Source organism: Panthera pardus, unplaced genomic scaffold (assembly GCF_024362965.1).
Source record: "Panthera pardus isolate Hobbes unplaced genomic scaffold, ASM2436296v1 HiC_scaffold_11, whole genome shotgun sequence".
NCBI lineage: Eukaryota > Metazoa > Chordata > Mammalia > Carnivora > Felidae > Panthera > Panthera pardus.
In genome coordinates this window covers 2240184-2256989 of record NW_026526666.1, presented here as the reverse complement: position 1 = coordinate 2256989, position 16806 = coordinate 2240184, and the positions used below count along the sequence as shown (strand labels likewise).

General features: G+C 40.7%; 1 protein-coding gene across 8 annotated transcripts in view; it reads left to right on the top strand.

Moving 5' to 3' along the window:
* The first annotated feature begins 8249 nt into the window (after positions 1-8249).
* Positions 8250-16806, top strand: part of RPRD2 (regulation of nuclear pre-mRNA domain containing 2) — a 99829-nt gene continuing 91272 nt past the window's right edge. For 6 of the 8 annotated variants that reach the window (XM_053889966.1, XM_053889968.1, XM_053889965.1 and 3 more), the window contains exon 1: positions 8252-9456. In XM_053889966.1, the coding sequence (XP_053745941.1) occupies positions 9252-9456 (205 nt within the window). In that variant the 5' untranslated portion in view covers positions 8252-9251. Of the gene's footprint in view, positions 9457-16806 lie in introns of all 8 variants that reach the window. The other 2 variants (XM_053889973.1, XM_019432872.2) reach the window with 2 other exon arrangements.

Genomic DNA, 16806 nt, shown 5'->3' with positions numbered 1-16806 from the left:
ATATCTATGTATATGTAAATGGATGAATGGAAGGATGAATGGAAGGGTGAACGGGAGGATATGTATTTTTGATGTCTAATGGAAATTTCTGACCTCATCTTAGAACAAGTGTGAGTAAGAAATCCTGCTTTCCTGGAGTGGAGTGGAGCCCAAAGTGTTATGGGTGAAAGAGGGTAGGACAAGGAGTGTTCATCTGTTAACCTTCAGTAGAGTCACAAGGTAGATTGCCACTGGTCTGGGCTAAGTAGTCTGGACAGGAAATCATTTCCTCAGAAGGTGCATAAATGAGAACACGTGTTGTGGTGAAGTGGACACAGAGAGAATCCAAGGAGGATGTTGTGGGTCAGTTTGTAAAATGGAAAAGGATTCAGGAATTTAGCCTATATCCTCTCTTTACTAATTAAAAAAAAAAAAAAAAACTTTTTCTAAAAGACAATGTGTAGTTTCCTTTTTCTTTTCCTAGGAATCTGACTAGATGTGGTTCTGTTTAAGAACTTAATGTTTCTGGTTTGATTTTAGGAGTATTGAGGTCAGCATAAGTATTCATTCAAGTCCAAAATTCTTAGTAGATCTACACTTCCATTTCCTGTTGCCTGTTGAGGGAATGGATCAAACACAGGAGCCATTAGAGCTCCCATAACTTCCTCTAGTTGGAGCTTACCAGGAAATAATGTTGGAAAATGGATATTTGATCAGAAGTTAAAACATTCTGGGGCAACCTGGCTGGCTCAGTGGGTTGAATGTCCGACTTCAGCTCAGGTCATGATCTCGCGGTTCTAAGTTCAAGCCCCGCATCGGGCTCTGTGCTGACAGCTCCGAGCCTGGAGCCTGCTTGGGCTTCCGTGTCTCCCTCTCTCTGCCCCTCCCCTGCTCACGCTCCTTCTCTGTCTCAAAAAAAAATTAACATTAAGGGGCACCTCAGTGGTTCATTCAGTTGAGCATCCGACTTCAGCTGAGGTCATGATTTCACGGTTAGTGAGTTTGAGTCCCACATTGGGCTCTGTGCTGACAGCTTGGAGCCTGGAACCTGTTTTGGATTCTGTGTCTCCCTCTCTCTCTCGCCCCTCTCCTGCTCTCTCTCTCTCTCTCAAAGATAAACATTAAGAAAATAAACACTTAAAAAAGCTAAAACATTATTATAAAATTAACCCTTTTTTAAAAATTATGTGTTTGAAGTCCTGGAGTTCCAATTCTAAGGCAGTGTGAGAGAGCTTTAGAATAGAAGAGATGGAAAAAGAAGGGACTGCTAAAGGCCATAAGGAAAGAGTAGTACGATCTCTCTTCATTTTAGAGGTAAGTAAACTTTAATCCAGACAGGTGAAATTAACTATTCCCAGAGCAGGATGAAATCTGAAAAGCTTGCCAGGACTCAGCAATGAACTGGGTGCTTGCTAGTAATCCTCTCTGAATCTGTGAGATCGGAGCTAGAGAATTAAACTCATTTTTGATACTACTTGATTTAATCAAATCCAGGGGAAAAATTCATTGTTACAGAAATATTTTTGCTTTATTAAAGGATTCATCACAATAATGTGTAAATAGTTTATATACAACTTTGAAAATGTATTTGCATAAGGCCTAAAAGGAATATTTATACTATAATATACAATTATGCATTGTAAAGTGTAGTGAGACTTAACTGTGCCTTGAACAAGTCTTTAATCTCCCTGTGCCTCAGATGTTTTTTGTTGTTTTTAAATTTTCTTGACCCCCCATACTGTATTCAGCATTGTGTTCAGTAAGCATTGCCTGCTTTATCAGAAAAAACAAGAGAAAACTAGATTTTAGAGATGGGGAATCTGAAGCTTAAAGTGAGTAAGTAATTTGCCCCAAGATTATGGCTACTAAGTAATTGAGTTTAGTTTGAACCCAGGTTGGTCTGACTGGAGCCCAAACTCTTAGCCCCTACATATGCTGTTTCACTTGTGAAATAAGGTTGTAGGGACAGTTCTTTCAAATGAATGTGATTCCGAGAGTAGTTCCTATCTTGAGATGCTGTTCTCGTTTGAAATACATTGTGAACTTAAGTAATTCCTTTCATAATGTTTGAAATTAAGTGTATTATCTCCAGTTAATGGCAGTTATTTGTCCTTCAGAATTCTAGGAAGAATTTAAAAGTCATTTGGCATTTACTATAGAGAATAAAGTGAGATGATCAAGGTAGAAAATAGCTTTCTTGGTTTAAAATGTGAATATAAAGTAACTGGACTGATTTCTCTTCCATGTATGTGGCTTATTTTGATGAATTTCCAGAAATATCTTGGGGGAAAGTCAGTATCTTTGGAATATAGATATCCAATAATTATTTTGGATAAGACAATTCAGTAATAACGCTGTTGAGCATTTTACAATTTTCAAGGTGCTTTTGCATGTTACTCAATGCAATATTCCTGGAGGTAAGAAAACACAGATAATTTCAGGGCAGAAAATGTTATTGCACAAAAGAGAAATTCCATCCAGTTGGAATGATCAGGGAAGTTTTCATGAAAGAGGCAATTTAAAATAGCTCTTGAAAGATGGGTAGGATTTTGATAACAGAAGAGGACACTTTAGACATAAAGAACAGAATTAATTATAAATAGAAAATGACAGGCTATATTTAAGGCAAAGAACAGTTTGGAGCCCAAGGAGCCACGGAGGGAAGGCATTTGAGATAATACTGGGACGTTAGATTGGAACCATTGTAGAGCGTCTTAAAAGTCACGGCTCTTACTTGATAAGTAACAAGGAACACTTTGTTTTGAGCGGAGGGAAATTAAGATGTTCATCTGGTAATAGTACATAAGCTGAAGAGCTAGACTGGAAAACTTACTGCAATGCTATTGATGTATAATTTATTAGGATGGTAATGATAACTGTTAGGAAGAAGGCCAAGGGAATGGAAAAGGAACTCATTCAAGAGATTTCTATGTAAAAGTCTATTGGATTGATAACTAGATGGAAGGGGTGGAATCAAAGATAAGTAGGATATCCAGCTAAAATATGTCTGAATGCAGGTTATAAAATTTAATCTTTAGGAGAGGATAAGGAGAAATGACAAAAGGGCTAAAAATGGAACTTTGGTAAACACGGGATGAGAAAACTAGCAATGGGCAGAGAAAGCCATTAGTTTAGTAGAGTCTGATTAAGGATTGTACATGTAACAAAAGCAAAAGGAAATTCATTTTAAGAAAGGTTTAAGTGTTGGGGCACTGGGGTGGCTCAATCAGTTAAGTGTCGGACTCTTGATTTCAGCTCAGGTCACGATCTTGCAGTTCATGGGATTGAGCCCTGTGCTGTTAGCTCAGAGCCCATTGGGATTCTCATTCTTCCTCACTCTGCCCCTCCCCATGCTCACTACCTCGCTCTCTCACTCTCTCTCAAAATAAGTAAACATTTTTTAAAAACAAGTTTCAGGAGCACTTGGGTGGCCCAGTCAGTTAAGCGTCTGACTTCAGCTCAGGTCACGATCTCGCGGTTCTGAGGTTGAGCCCTGCATCCGACATTGTGCTGACAGCTCGGAGCCTGGAGCCTGCTTTGGATTCTGTGTCTCCCTCTCTCTCTGCTCCTCCCTCTGCTCACACTCTGTCTCTCAAAAATAAACAAACATTAAAAAATTAAAATTAAAAAAAAGAAATGTTTGGGGTGCCTGGGTGGCTCAATTGGTTAAGGTCTGACTTCAGCTCAGGTTGTGATCTCACAGTTATGAGTTCCAGCCCCACATCAGGCTCTGTGCCAGCAGTGCAGAGACTGCTTGAGATTCTCTCTTACCCTCCCTTTCTGCCCCTCCCCCACTTGCACTCATTCTCTCAAAATAAATAAACTTAAAAAAATGTTTAAGTGTAATAACAGATGACATAATCATCAAACTTTTACTAACCCAGGCACTACTCTAAGCACTCTACATGCGTTAACATATTTAATAATTATAGCATCACAGAGGTTAAATTTATCTAAAATTCCTGCTGGTAAGTGGCATAGCCTGAATTTCAGCAGTCTGGTTCTAGAGGTCTTGTTCTTTTAAATTTTGGGGGCTTTTTTTAATGTTTGTTTATTTTTGAGAGAGAGACACAGAGCACAAGCAGGGGAGGGGCAGAGAGAGACACAGAATCTGAAGCAAGTTCCAGGCTCCAAGCTGTCAGCACAAAGCTCAATGCCGGCCTCAAACTCAAACCGTGAGATCATGACCTGAGCCGAAGTCGAACACCCAACCGACTGAGCCACCGAGGCGCCCCTAGAGGTCTTGCTCTCAACTATTACACTTTCTAAGAGAAAAGTGAAAGGTGAAGCCTATAAATAATGCACCAGAATTGGCAGTTAACAGATTATTAGCTTTTTAAGAGGGTGTTTCCTCAGGACTTACTATAGTACACACCTATGTCACTGAGAAAAGAAGCAACTGAAGAGAATTTCTGTACATTCTCACCAACAAGTCTACCAAAATCTCTACTAGATTACTTATGTTCCTATTACAAGAAAGGAACTGTCTGTGGAACTATCTACTCAAGGAAACCAATCCAGTAATTGTCCCATCTCTATCCTGTTTCAATAATTAATCCTCAATTTTTCATTTGCATTGGCTACAATTATTTCCCATCTTAGAAAAAGAACCCCTTGATTTCACATTTCCCTGCAGCTTCAGCTCCATTTCTCTGCTTTCATATTTTTTATATTTTTTAAATATTTTATTTTTTTTAAGTAGGCTCCATACCTAACGTGGGATTTGAACTTACACCTTGAGATCAAGAGTCACATGCTCCACTAACTGAACCAGCCAGGCACTCCCCCCCCACCCCCCATTTTATTTCTTGAAAGAGCTGTCTATACAGGATATTTCCACTTCTCCCATTCTCTCTAGAACCTTCTATCACTTCACTTCCTGGAAACAGCCCTTGTCAAGATGACTATGATGCCAGGGCACCTGGGTGTCTCAGTCGGTTGAGTGTCTGACTTTGGCTCAGGTCATGATCTCACAGTCTATGGATTGGAACCCATGTCAGGCTTTGTGCTGACAGCCTGCTTTGTAGTCTCTGTCTCTCTCTCTCCACCCTTCCCCTGCTCACACATTTTCTCTCTCTCTCAAAAATAAACATTAAAAAAAAAAAAAAAAAAAAACTAAAAAAAAGATCACTCTGTTGCCAAATCCCGTGGTTATCTCAGTCTTCAGGCAACCTACACAGCGACATCTGACACAATTGATTAGTCCTTCCTTCTTGACAAACTTTCATTACTTCTTTCAGAACATTATTCTCTGAGTTCTCCTTTCACTGGTCATTCCTTTTCAATATCCTTTGCAAGTTGTTCCTTATATCTTAGTCCTTGGACTTCTTTTCTTATCTATACTTATTCATTTCCTAGGCAACCTTACCCATCTCACGGCTTTAATACTCACAATTCTTTACTTTTTTCTTTTTAATACTGACATTTCTTTAAAGTTTTGTTTGTTTGCTTGTTTACTTATTTTAGTAATTGCTACCCTCAACATGGGGCTCACACTCACAACCTTGAGATTAAGAGTTACATGCTCTTCTTGCCAGTCAGCCCTAAATACTGCCTATTTTTTTTAGGGCAACATGCAAGCTTTATTAAACAAAAGTAAAATATTAAGAGAAAAACTGACTAGAAAAAAGTGTATCTTAAACACCTTACAGTAACCTACTTGCAGTTGGATTTAACTGAGCTCTGTTGCTGTGAAGAATACAGCTCATGAACATATATGAAAGAACAATTTGTACATTTTTCAAGTATTCACTGAACACTACCTTATGTACACAGATATATTACATTGGAAAAAGATTTATTGGATGGTCCCCAGATATACTTCATAATTTTTATTAATCTTTTGGAAGAGGTCGTCTAAAGAGAAGAAAATATTCTGGCTCATGAATCATGTAATGAAGCCAGCCTATACTCTGTTGGTCACCCAAGTCTCATCTACTCCTTTTCTGAAATCAGATGGATGTTTAGTACTTGTTTGGAAAGTTCCCTGGGTAGCATGACATGCTAGGTCACTACTTTATCATAGAAGAATACAACTCAGGAACAGCCAGATGAAGAGATGCACAGGGCCAGCTATGGGGAAGGGCATGGAGCTTCTAGGACCTCTCTGGGTGCCTGTCTCCAAATTATGAGCTCACCAACCCAGAAGCTCCAATACTGAAAATTCTTAAATTTATGTTTCCTACCCAGATCTTCCTTGTGAACTTCAGACTCACATGTCTAGTGCCATTTATGTATCTGATATCTCAAACTCAAGCTTCCATAACTGAAATCCTGATTCCTACTCATTTCTCACAGGACTGCTTCTCCCGCTTTCTTCTTCTGGTCCATCTGAGAAAGTGGCAGCTCCATTCTTCTAGTTCATGCATTTTCAAGGTTCTTTTTTTTTTTTTTTTTTAAATATTTATTTATTGGGGGGGGGGGGGGGAAGAGGGGCAGAGAGAGAGGGATAGAGAGAATCCTAAGCAGGCTTTGCTCAATCTCACTAACTGTGAGATCATGACCTGAGCTGAAACCAAGAGCTGGATGCTGAACCAACTGAGCCAACCAGCTGCCCCATATTTCATGTATTTTCAATGGGGGCAATGTCACCCCACAAAAGGGAGGAATGCAGTTCTTGGGCAATGAGGAATTCTTAGATACTACAGTGGTTTGTAAATCCGTAAAATCCAAACATACACAACACATTCTTTTTTTTTTTTTAAGTTTTTATTCATTTAAGTAATCTCTACACCCAATGTGGGGCTCAAACTCATGACCCTTAGTTCAAGAGTTGCACACTCTTCCAACTGAGGCAACCAGGCACCTCAAAGATTTTAGTACTTCCTAACTCTGTATTGAATAAAACATGCAGCACACAAACAGATATACAGTGCATCTGGGCATTAAAATTCAATGGGGACTGAGAGATTAGGGGAAAAAATGTAAAAAGGATCTTTAGGGGCAACGATAATGCAAAAGGCTGAGAAACACAGTTGTAGTTGCTCAGCTCACGACCCCCAGTGCCTGCCATACTTGACTCGTTTTTCTCATACTCTCCTTAAATCCAATGAGCAATTCTTTTGGCTCTACCTTCAAAATATGTCCACGATCTGACACCACTTCTCATTATCTTTTTGCTACCACTTTTGTGCAAGCCATCGTTTCCTTGTCTGGATTATTTCAACAGCCTCCTTGACTCGTGGCCCTTAAATCTATTATCAACATAGCAACCAGTTAAAAAGATTGCCGTGTAACTTTTCTGTTTAAAACTCCTCTGCATAGAACCGCTCCCCAACTCAAAGTTAAAAGCCAAAATCCTTACAATGGCCTGCAAAGCCTTATATGAACTCTCTCCCTTCACCTCAGACCTCATGTTCTACCTCTCTTGCTCTTCTCCAGCCACACTGGCCTCCTTGTTCTTCCTCGAATATGTCGAGACATTTATAATTTTAGGTCCTTTGCACTTGGGTGTTACCTCTGCCAGTATGTTCTTCTCTACCTTCCCCATACCTGCTTGGTTGCCTTATTTTCAGCATTCAGATAGTGTCTCTTCCTTCCAGAAGCCTTCCTGGATCACCAAACCATTTCCCTTCCCCTATAGGATCACACACACAATATCCTCTCTTCCTTACTGCTTCATACGTCTTCATAGAAGTTATTACTTCCTGATATATATTTGTTTATGGTCTCCTGCTACTAAGTCCCACAGGGAGGGGATTTTTTTTTCTGTTTTGCTGTTTTACTCCTCCATATCTAGAACTGTACTTGGCACAAAACGTTCAACTTTTTGTTCAATCAGTATGAGCTTGAATCAATATATTTAATCAATACGAGCTTCACAAAACAGGTTCCCTGCCTCAAGAAACGTTGAGTCCACTGGGTAGAGGTAAAAGACATAAAATACAATAACTGCATGTGCTCAGTGGGACACAGGAGCCTCCAAATCTGCCCAGAGGATTTACGTACGCAGATACGATGGAATGGTTAATCGAGGTTGTGCTAATTTATAATACAATAGACAGCCAAGGCTCTTATAAACTATAATGTATTAGGCAATTGTGAGATTATTATAATTGGCAAAGGTGAGATCACATCTTCCCTATTATTACTTCCTCGTCTCGAAAAATTTACGGGGGATTTACTTCATTCACTTCCTCTTTAATCCAAAAACCTTACTGGCTGTGAATGGTATTGTCCAAAGGGAGTGTAAAATATTGTTTGGTCTGGGAGTCTGCGTAGCGAAGGGCTCGCTGGGGCTGGCGCATGCGCATCTTCCAAGGCCCGGCAAGATGGCTGCCAGCCACTTTGTCGCGCGTCGGTGCCCCGAGGAGTTGGCGGCGGCGGCAGCAGCAGCTGCCAGACAGTAACAGTGGCCTTTGACCGGTGGGAATTTTACAGCCTGCTGTGTGAGCTGGACAGCCCCAGGAGGGAGACTTTGCTAGGAAGCAAAAGGCGGGGCGGAGCGGTGAAGCCCCTCCCCCAACCTCTCCTTAGTTTGACCAACTCCCTCACCCTCCTGCGTTCTTCCTTCTAGCCCGCTACACGCTGATCTGCTGCGCAAGCGCACAAATAATCGAAGAGCCTTCTTGGCCCTTGGGGCTTGCGGGCTTCTGCGCGCGCTTCTCGTTCTTGCCCTTGGATTGGTCAGATTGCCCCGCCATCACGCCTCCCTCTGCTTTCTAGGTTGAGAAGGAAGCGGGGAGGCGGGGCTAAGCAGCGCGTGCGCGATACTGTTGCTGTCCCTTTGCTGCTATTGCGTTGCAAAAAAAAATCCTGACTAGGTAGCCTTGGGCCTTTTCTGTGCTAGAAGATCTAAAGGAGAAAGATTTCTGCAACTGAAGGGGCAATCGGGTAGTATTAAATTTGAGATATTAACGCCTACCCTTACAGGAGTGTGTGTGGCGTTGGAGTGGGGAAGAGCCTTAGCTTTGAGAGCCGAAGAGTGTAAAACCATTTATTTCGGGGCCAGGCGTTTTGAAAGGCTTCGCAGGACCTTGTTTTCTGCGTAATTCTTCCGTTATTATTGACTGGTTCAAACACAACCCCTTGAACAATTCTGATAAACCTTTGATACCCGCAGCCCCTCCTTCCAGCGTGTAGGAGCCGCCAGCGTGCCCGGCAGCGGGTCCTCCCGTCCTACCTCTCGAAGAGCCTAGCGCGTGCACCATCCCCACCCCCTGGCCTCCCTCCCCACCTACGGCCTTCACGCACTCGCAGTGATTGTTTTGCCCGCTCCCGCCGCCGCCGGCGCGGCCGCCAGAGGAGCAGCAGCGCTTGTGCAAACCGGGAAGATGGCGGCCGGCGGCGGCGGAGGCAGCAGTAAGGCCTCCTCCTCGTCGGCCTCTTCGGCAGGGGCTCTGGAGTCCTCGTTGGATCGAAAATTCCAGTCGGTAACCAACACCATGGAATCTATTCAAGGCCTGTCGTCTTGGTGTATAGAGAACAAGAAACACCACACTACTATCGTCTACCATTGGATGAAGTGGCTCCGGAGATGTGAGTGTTGGGGGTGCCTAGGGAAGGGAAGACTGGGGAAATGGAAGGAAATCCTTCCCTAAACGCCTGGGGTTTTCCCACGGAGTCACTGCATTCGGTTGGCGTTATTCACGTTCAAGCTTTGACGCGAGTGTTCCCAAGCCCAGACTCCATTCCCAGCCAGGGTTGCCCAGAACTGCAGGAAGCTCATCATTTCTTGGATTTTTTTACTAGCTGCTGACTTGGTGTGTGTGACCTTGGGCCCTTGGGCCTGGATCTTTCGGGATGTAGGTATTACTTCTTTTCGGAGCCTTGTGAGGTGCTGTTAGCTTTACTGAACCTTCGCGGAAATTGTCGCGTCCGTTTGTTTCTCATAGGCCTTGACGTGCAAATGGTTTTCCTGATGATAGACAAGCTTTGGTTTAAGCAGTAGCAAACCCACGTACTTGGTTGGCATGTGTTGGACCACTCTATTTTACGTTGACCTAAATTCGTGATGTGTAATAAGAAGGGCCTTACTTGGGTGAATGTTGAGAAGTTGAGAAGTAACACGAGCTCCACGTAGAGCTGAGAGGACCACCTGGGAGGGTTCCCTGCACCCGTGTTAGCTGCAAATAAAATACGGGCTTCTTGATACCAGAAATAACTGTAGTCAGTGTCATCACTGATGCCTTAAAATATAAAAAATGTCCGGCTATTTTTCAGCACCTGTAATGCCTTTTTAAAGAAATGAGTTTGGTGTCCTAGGTAATCAAAACAGGAAATCAAGAAATGTGCTTTTTAAATATGTAGTACTTTTTTTTTTTTTTTTTTCCCAGTGACTGCTTTTTTGTCTCTTCGGGGGATTTTTTCCCACTTTGCTGCTTTACTACAGAAAAGAAGTATATTAAACTGGCAGGAAGCATGGATTGTCAGCAAAACATTTCAAATCTTTTAGGAGTAAGTGTGAAGTCACTGTTGCTTCAGGCTGAGAAGAGAGAGAGGGTTAACCCTAATGCCATATATATCTATTTGACTTTTAGGTCTTTTGTTGCTTCTTGTCTGTGGCATGTCACCAGTGAGACCCATCTTCTAGTTACTCTTCTTATTCCACTTCTGCCATTGCCCCTGTAATGTTTGGACTTGTATTTACCTTTTAGGGAACAGATGGATAAAACTTATGAAATCATAGGCCCCAGTCTTCAGACCATTTGTGTATATAAAGTTATTGTTGGTAGAGATGTCTTGTGGTTCTTTGAATAACATATGCCAGAAAGGTTGTAGAACCAAGACAAGATTACCTAGATTTACTAATAGATCAAAGTTACTTTCTTTCCAAGAAGTAAAGTTAGAACATACGATAACAGGCATCATCAAAGACTCTCATCTGCTATCTGCCCAGTCCATTGTCATTTACAATATCTCATTATACTTTAAAATATCTACAATACTTTAAAATATTTACAATATCTCATTATACCTTAAAATAATCCTAAGAGGGGCGCCTGGGTGGCTCAGTCGGTTGAGCTTCCGACTTTGGCTCAGGTCATAATCTCATGGTCTGTGAGTTCGAGCCCTGCATCGGTCTCTAGGCTGACAGCTCAGAGCCTGGAGCCTGCTTCGGATTCTGTGTCTCCCTCTCTCTCTGACCCTCCCCCGATCATGCGCGGTCTCTCTCTTTGTCAAAAATAAATAAACATTAAAAAAAAATTTAAAAACAATAACCCTAAGAGGTAGATTTTTTTTTTCAATCATTGATTTCAGGTAGGGAAACTTAAGGCTCAGCAAGTAAATTCCTTAACGTTACACAGAAGAAGGGTGGAGTTAGGATTTTACTCTACAAATACCAGATGACAATGGCCACATTTAACTTTGTAAAATAATGTTTTCGAGATTAAAAAAAAAAAATTAGTCTTTCATGTACTTGGTTCACCAGTGGTAGCAAGTGCTCACGTGAGTTTGAGAATATATTCTCTCTTGTTTTAAACCATTTTTACTAAGTTATACAAGCATTTAACATTCCCTACCTTTGAGCTCTGGTGCTTTAACTGTATGGTTACATCATTTGCAAGAATAGGTTGACTCCCATCCCTGCCTTGTGGGATTTCAAATGACAATTAGAATTTTTTTCCTAGTTAGCAATAATAAGATATAATGAAGCCAGAATTTTTCTGCCTCTACTTTGTTGATATTTTGCCTAAGCTTATTTCCCTAGTTGATGTCTTGAGTGAAAAAAAATGATTGCTCTAGGAAAACAACACTTCATTTGAAGTGTATTATATATAGTTTATACAGTTAAATGCTTTTGGCTTTCTAACAACTTGATTTTTTTTTTCCTAGTGGAATGGAACTTTCTAAAATGGTTAAGGGTATATATAGTCCTTTTGTGTTTACATTTAATGAACATCATTCATCTCAATGTAAGTAAAGCCTTTTGAGAGAAATATTCAGGAGAGTGATGAAGGGCCCAGTGAAAATAGTTTATGCATTGGGCCTCGTTTAGTTTCATACTTCTTTACAGTTGAGATTCTTTCAGAGTTTGGTTTCTAACTTTACTTTCGGCAAATTTGTGAAGTAGGTACCTGGCATTCCCGGCCTTTCTGTCCGTTTTCCTGATGTCACTTTCGCTTTTTTTTTTTTGTTCTGGCATCCATTCATTATTTAGTAATTTGTGTTTAGTCTTCAGTGTGAATTTAAGGAACTGTTAGATCTTCCAAAGATATTTTCATTTGATCCTGTGTTTCATAACGTATTGACAGGCTTTTGTTCATTTTAAAGGAACTAATTCAGAGAAAGCAAGCAGGTTTCTTTTTTTTATTTTTTTATTAAAAAAAATTTTTTTTAATGTTTATTTTTGAGAGAGACAGAGACAGAATGTGAGTGGGTTAGGGGCAGAGAGAGAGGGAGACACAGAAGCAGAAGCAGGCTCCAGGCTCTGAGGTGTCAGCACAGAGCCCGACGCCGGGCTCAAACTCACAAGCTGTGAGATCATGACCTGAGCCAAAGTCGGATGCTCAACTGACTGAGTCACCCATTTGCCCCGCAAGCAGGCTTCTTGAAGATGGGTTCTAACTGATTTTATTCAGGCTTATTTTAATTTGTCTGGCTGAAATATTCATTGTCATCATATTTTTTAAAAGATTTTTTTATTTTTTTATTTTTAAGTAATCTTTATACCCACTGCTGGGCTCGAACTTAGAATCCCAAGATCAAGAGTCACATGCTTCACTGACTGAGCCAGCCAGGCACTGCCATTGCTGTCATTTTTAAAAGTGGTCTTTCTATAGTATAAACAGATGTCATTCCTGTGCTTCAGAATCCTCCAGTGATATCCCATTGCAACAGGTTAAGATCTAAACTACTTTTACTATGGTCTTCAAAGTTCCTACAACATCTGTCCTGTCTACTACCTTTCAGGCTTCTTCCAGTTCTGTTTCCTCATCATTTAGATTCAACCTCATATATTACTTTTTCAGAAAGGCCTTTCCTAAATGACCTTATTTCAGGGGGTCCCTTCAGTTGCTTTCTATCACTTCACATTATTTTCAGTATATGAAATTACCATGTTTATTTGTTTACATGCTTATTGTTTCTCTTCTCCCACCAGATGACAGGGCTAGGTCTTTGCTGCTGTATCCCCAAGCAACTAGAACAGTGTTTGGCACAAAGTAAGCAATCAGTAAATATTTGCCAACGTAATTTTGTGTACTAATAAATCAAGAACTTGAATTGTTTTAATTTCTGTTTATCAGAAAGAAATATTTATAACTTAGTGAAAGAAAGGATAGATATGGTTGTCAGCAGGTTCAAGATAATAGCTCTTTTTGGACTTGATGTGCAGTTGACCAGATTACCATTTCTTTACTTCATTTGTCCCTCCTGTTTTTAATATTAAATAGGAATCAATGTGGAAAAGTAGAAAAAGGCGTACTTTAGAATTAGACCTAGATTCATATCTTAATTCCTTCACTTAATACCTGACTCCACACTTAAATTGTGAGCCCCAATTTGTGATCTGTAAGTAGAGGTAGTAACTATGTCTCATAGAATTGCTATCTAGGTTTTAGAAGGTAATATATGTATTTTAGCATAGGTAAAAAAAATCCAAATTATTTATTATGATAATAATGGTGCAGATGGTCTTAAAATCCTGAGTATTCAGAATAATTACAGCAGAGTTTTGTTTTGGGTATGGTCCTGGAAATTACATTCCCAGTTAAAGCCAAATGGATTGGACTCTGTAGTGTATTAGCAAGTGCTCTGAAGAACTAGTGGAAATTATTATGTTCATGATAGTTCCATATTGTTTTGTTTTTGTTTTTTCATGTTTATTTATTTTTGAGACGGAGGCTAGGAGCACAGAGCCTGATGCCAGGCTTGAACTCACAAACCCAGAGATTGTGATCTGAGCTGAAGTCAGATGCTTAATAGATTGAGCCACTCAGTCACCCCCATATTGTCTTGTTTTTAACCATTGAATGGGTTGGTCTGTTTTGAAGAAAAGGTGGATATAGGAAAGTAGAATCGGTTGTAGAGCAGAAAATCTGTTAAGAATAACCTTCAGCTAATTTTATTTTTATTTTTATTTTTTTTAATTTTTTTTTTTTTAACGTTTATTTATTTTTGAGACAGAGAGAGACAGAGCATGAACGGGGGAGGGGCAGAGAGAGAGGGAGACACAGAATCGGAAGCAGGAAGCAGGCTCCAGGCTCCGAGCCATCAGCCCAGAGCCCGACGCGGGGCTCGAACTCACAGACTGTGAGATCGTGACCTGAGCTGAAGTCGGAGGCTAAACCGACTGAGCCACCCAGGCGCCCCCAGCTAATTTTATTTTTAATTTTTTAATGTTTATTTTTGAGAGAGACCCAGTGTGAGTGGGGGAGGGGCAGAGAGAGAGGGAAACACAGAATCCCAAGCAGGCTCCAGATTCTGAGCTGTCAGCCCAGAGCCTGAGGTAGGGCTTGAACTCAGGAAAGGTGAGATCAGGACCTGAGCTGAAGTAGGACACTTCACCGACCAAGCCACCCAGGCGCCCCTCCCTTCAGCTATTTTTGATATAAACTTTAAATATTTACACCCCACTCCTAACCTTCTACTAATTAATATACTTCAGTAGTTATCAACTTAATGGCCAGTCTTTTTTTCTTCTACCCCTCTTTTTCCCCCTCCACTTCATTTGAAGGAACTCTCAGTACAATATAGTCCTTTCCAGCGCCCCTCCCCCCGCCAGGAGAAGCTGTTGTATAAACATGGGCTAGCAAAAAAAAAAAAAATCTCTTTCTACAGGATTAAGTTGTTGCAGAGAATTTGCAAAGTGCAGTTACCATTTTTGATTTATGGCAATGGTTTGTCAGTTTGGGTCTCAGGATCCTTAGATGGACCATGAAAGTGGTGGTAATTTTGTACTTTTATCAAGTGCTTACTATGTGCTAGGCACCTTTCCTAGCATTTTACACATATTAATTAATTCAGTCCTCACAACGCTTTGAAGTAGGTATTGTTATGATCCCATTTTACAGATGAGAAAACGGAGACACTAAGAGATCGAGTAATTTAACAGACCTAGTAAGTGGTGGAGCCAGGATTCCAGGCATTCAGGGTTTTAGAATATACACTCTTAGCCACTGTACTATACAGCCTTTCTGATTTATAAAATATTCTCTACCATGAAGAAAACTTTTGATTACTTGCTTATTTATTCAATATTAGGCAATATAGATTAACCAGAATGTTTAGATTTTAAGTCTCTGTGTTTTTTTTTTAAGTTTGTTTATTTATTTTAAAAGAAAGAGAGCACGCATGTGTGCGGGGGAGGGGCAGAGAGAGAGAGAGAGAGAGAGAGAGAGAAAATCCCAAGCAGGCTCTGCACTGTCAGTGTGGAGCCCAACACAGGGCTCAAACTCACAAACTGGGAGATCATGACCTGAGACAAAAAAAGTCAGATGCTTAACTGACTGAGCCACCCAGGCACCCCAAAACTGATAATCTTATGTGGATTTTGAGTTCTGATAGGCATTTATGTTTTCATTTAATATAGAATGGAAAGACAAGTTGAACATGTTAGCTGTGAAAGCTGACTACTGGCTAAAAATCTCTAAATGTGAGGTGCATTTGGATTAAATAATAAAGCAGGGGTTTTTTGTTGTTGTTGTTGTTTTGTTTTGTTTTGTTTTTTTAAAGTAATCTCTATGCCCAGTGTGGGGCTTGAATTCACAGCCCCAAGATCAAGAGTCTCATGCTGTACTGACTGAGCCAGCCATGTGCCCCATAAAAGACTTTTCTTGACAAAAAGTTTGGGGTGCAGTACTGGTCAGTGGGGAGTGTAGTCTGCTGTCTTATCTTTAATAATTGCACAAATTTAAAGGTCTGGGGCCATTTCTGCAGGTTTGGCTTCTGAAAGCCTTTTTAATTACCTATCGTATATATACAAAAGAGTAATGCAGGTGGACTAGATACAGATTCTGACTTTGAGCATCAAGATGAATTTTGCTTATAAGTCCCTAGTTTCCATTCAGTTACTATTATTATTATTTTTTTAAGTTTATTTTGAGAGAGACAGCACGAGCCGGGCAGGGAGGGTCTGAAGTGGACTCTGTGCTGGCAGCAGAGAGCCCGATGTGGGCTTGAACCTACGAACCGTGACATCATGACCTGAGCCGAAGTCAGACACTTAACCGACTGAGCCACTCAGGCGCCCCTAGATTCATAGTTCTTTTAAGAAGTATTTGTGGAATACCTGTTGTACCAGGCACTGGGGATTCAGCCGGTGAACAGAATGGAGAAAAAATTTTGCCCTCACAGAGCTTATACTCCATTAAGGGGAGAAACAAACAAAATAAGTAAAATATTAAATGTATTAGAAGGTAAAAATATTAGTGCTGCAGAGAAATGTAAAGCAGGGAAGAGAAATACAGAGTGTTATAGGAGTTTGCAGTTTTAAATTAAGTGGTAAGAGAAGGCCTCCCTGAGAAAGTGACATTTGAGCAGAGAGATGAGGTATTAAGCAACATAGATAAAGTGTGAGGGGAGGATGTTCCAACACAGAGTGCAGACAAATACAAAGGTCCTGAGGTTAGAGTGTGCCTGGCAAGTTTAAGGAAGACAAGAAAGCTTTTGTAGCTGGCAAGGAGTAGTAGCAGATGAACTCAGAGATTATGGTGGGTGGTGGTGGGAGACGGGGCATATCACAAAGTTTTATAGCTACTGTAAGGATTTGGCTTTCTTTCTGAAGGAGATGGGGAGCTATTTGAGCAGAGGAGTATTGTGACTTGATTTTTTTTTTTTTTTTTTTAAGTAAGCTCTAGGCCTGATGTCAGGCTTGAACTCAAGACCCTGTGAGGTCAAGAGTTGCATGCGTTACTGACCGAGCCAGCCAGGCACCCCATGATTTAT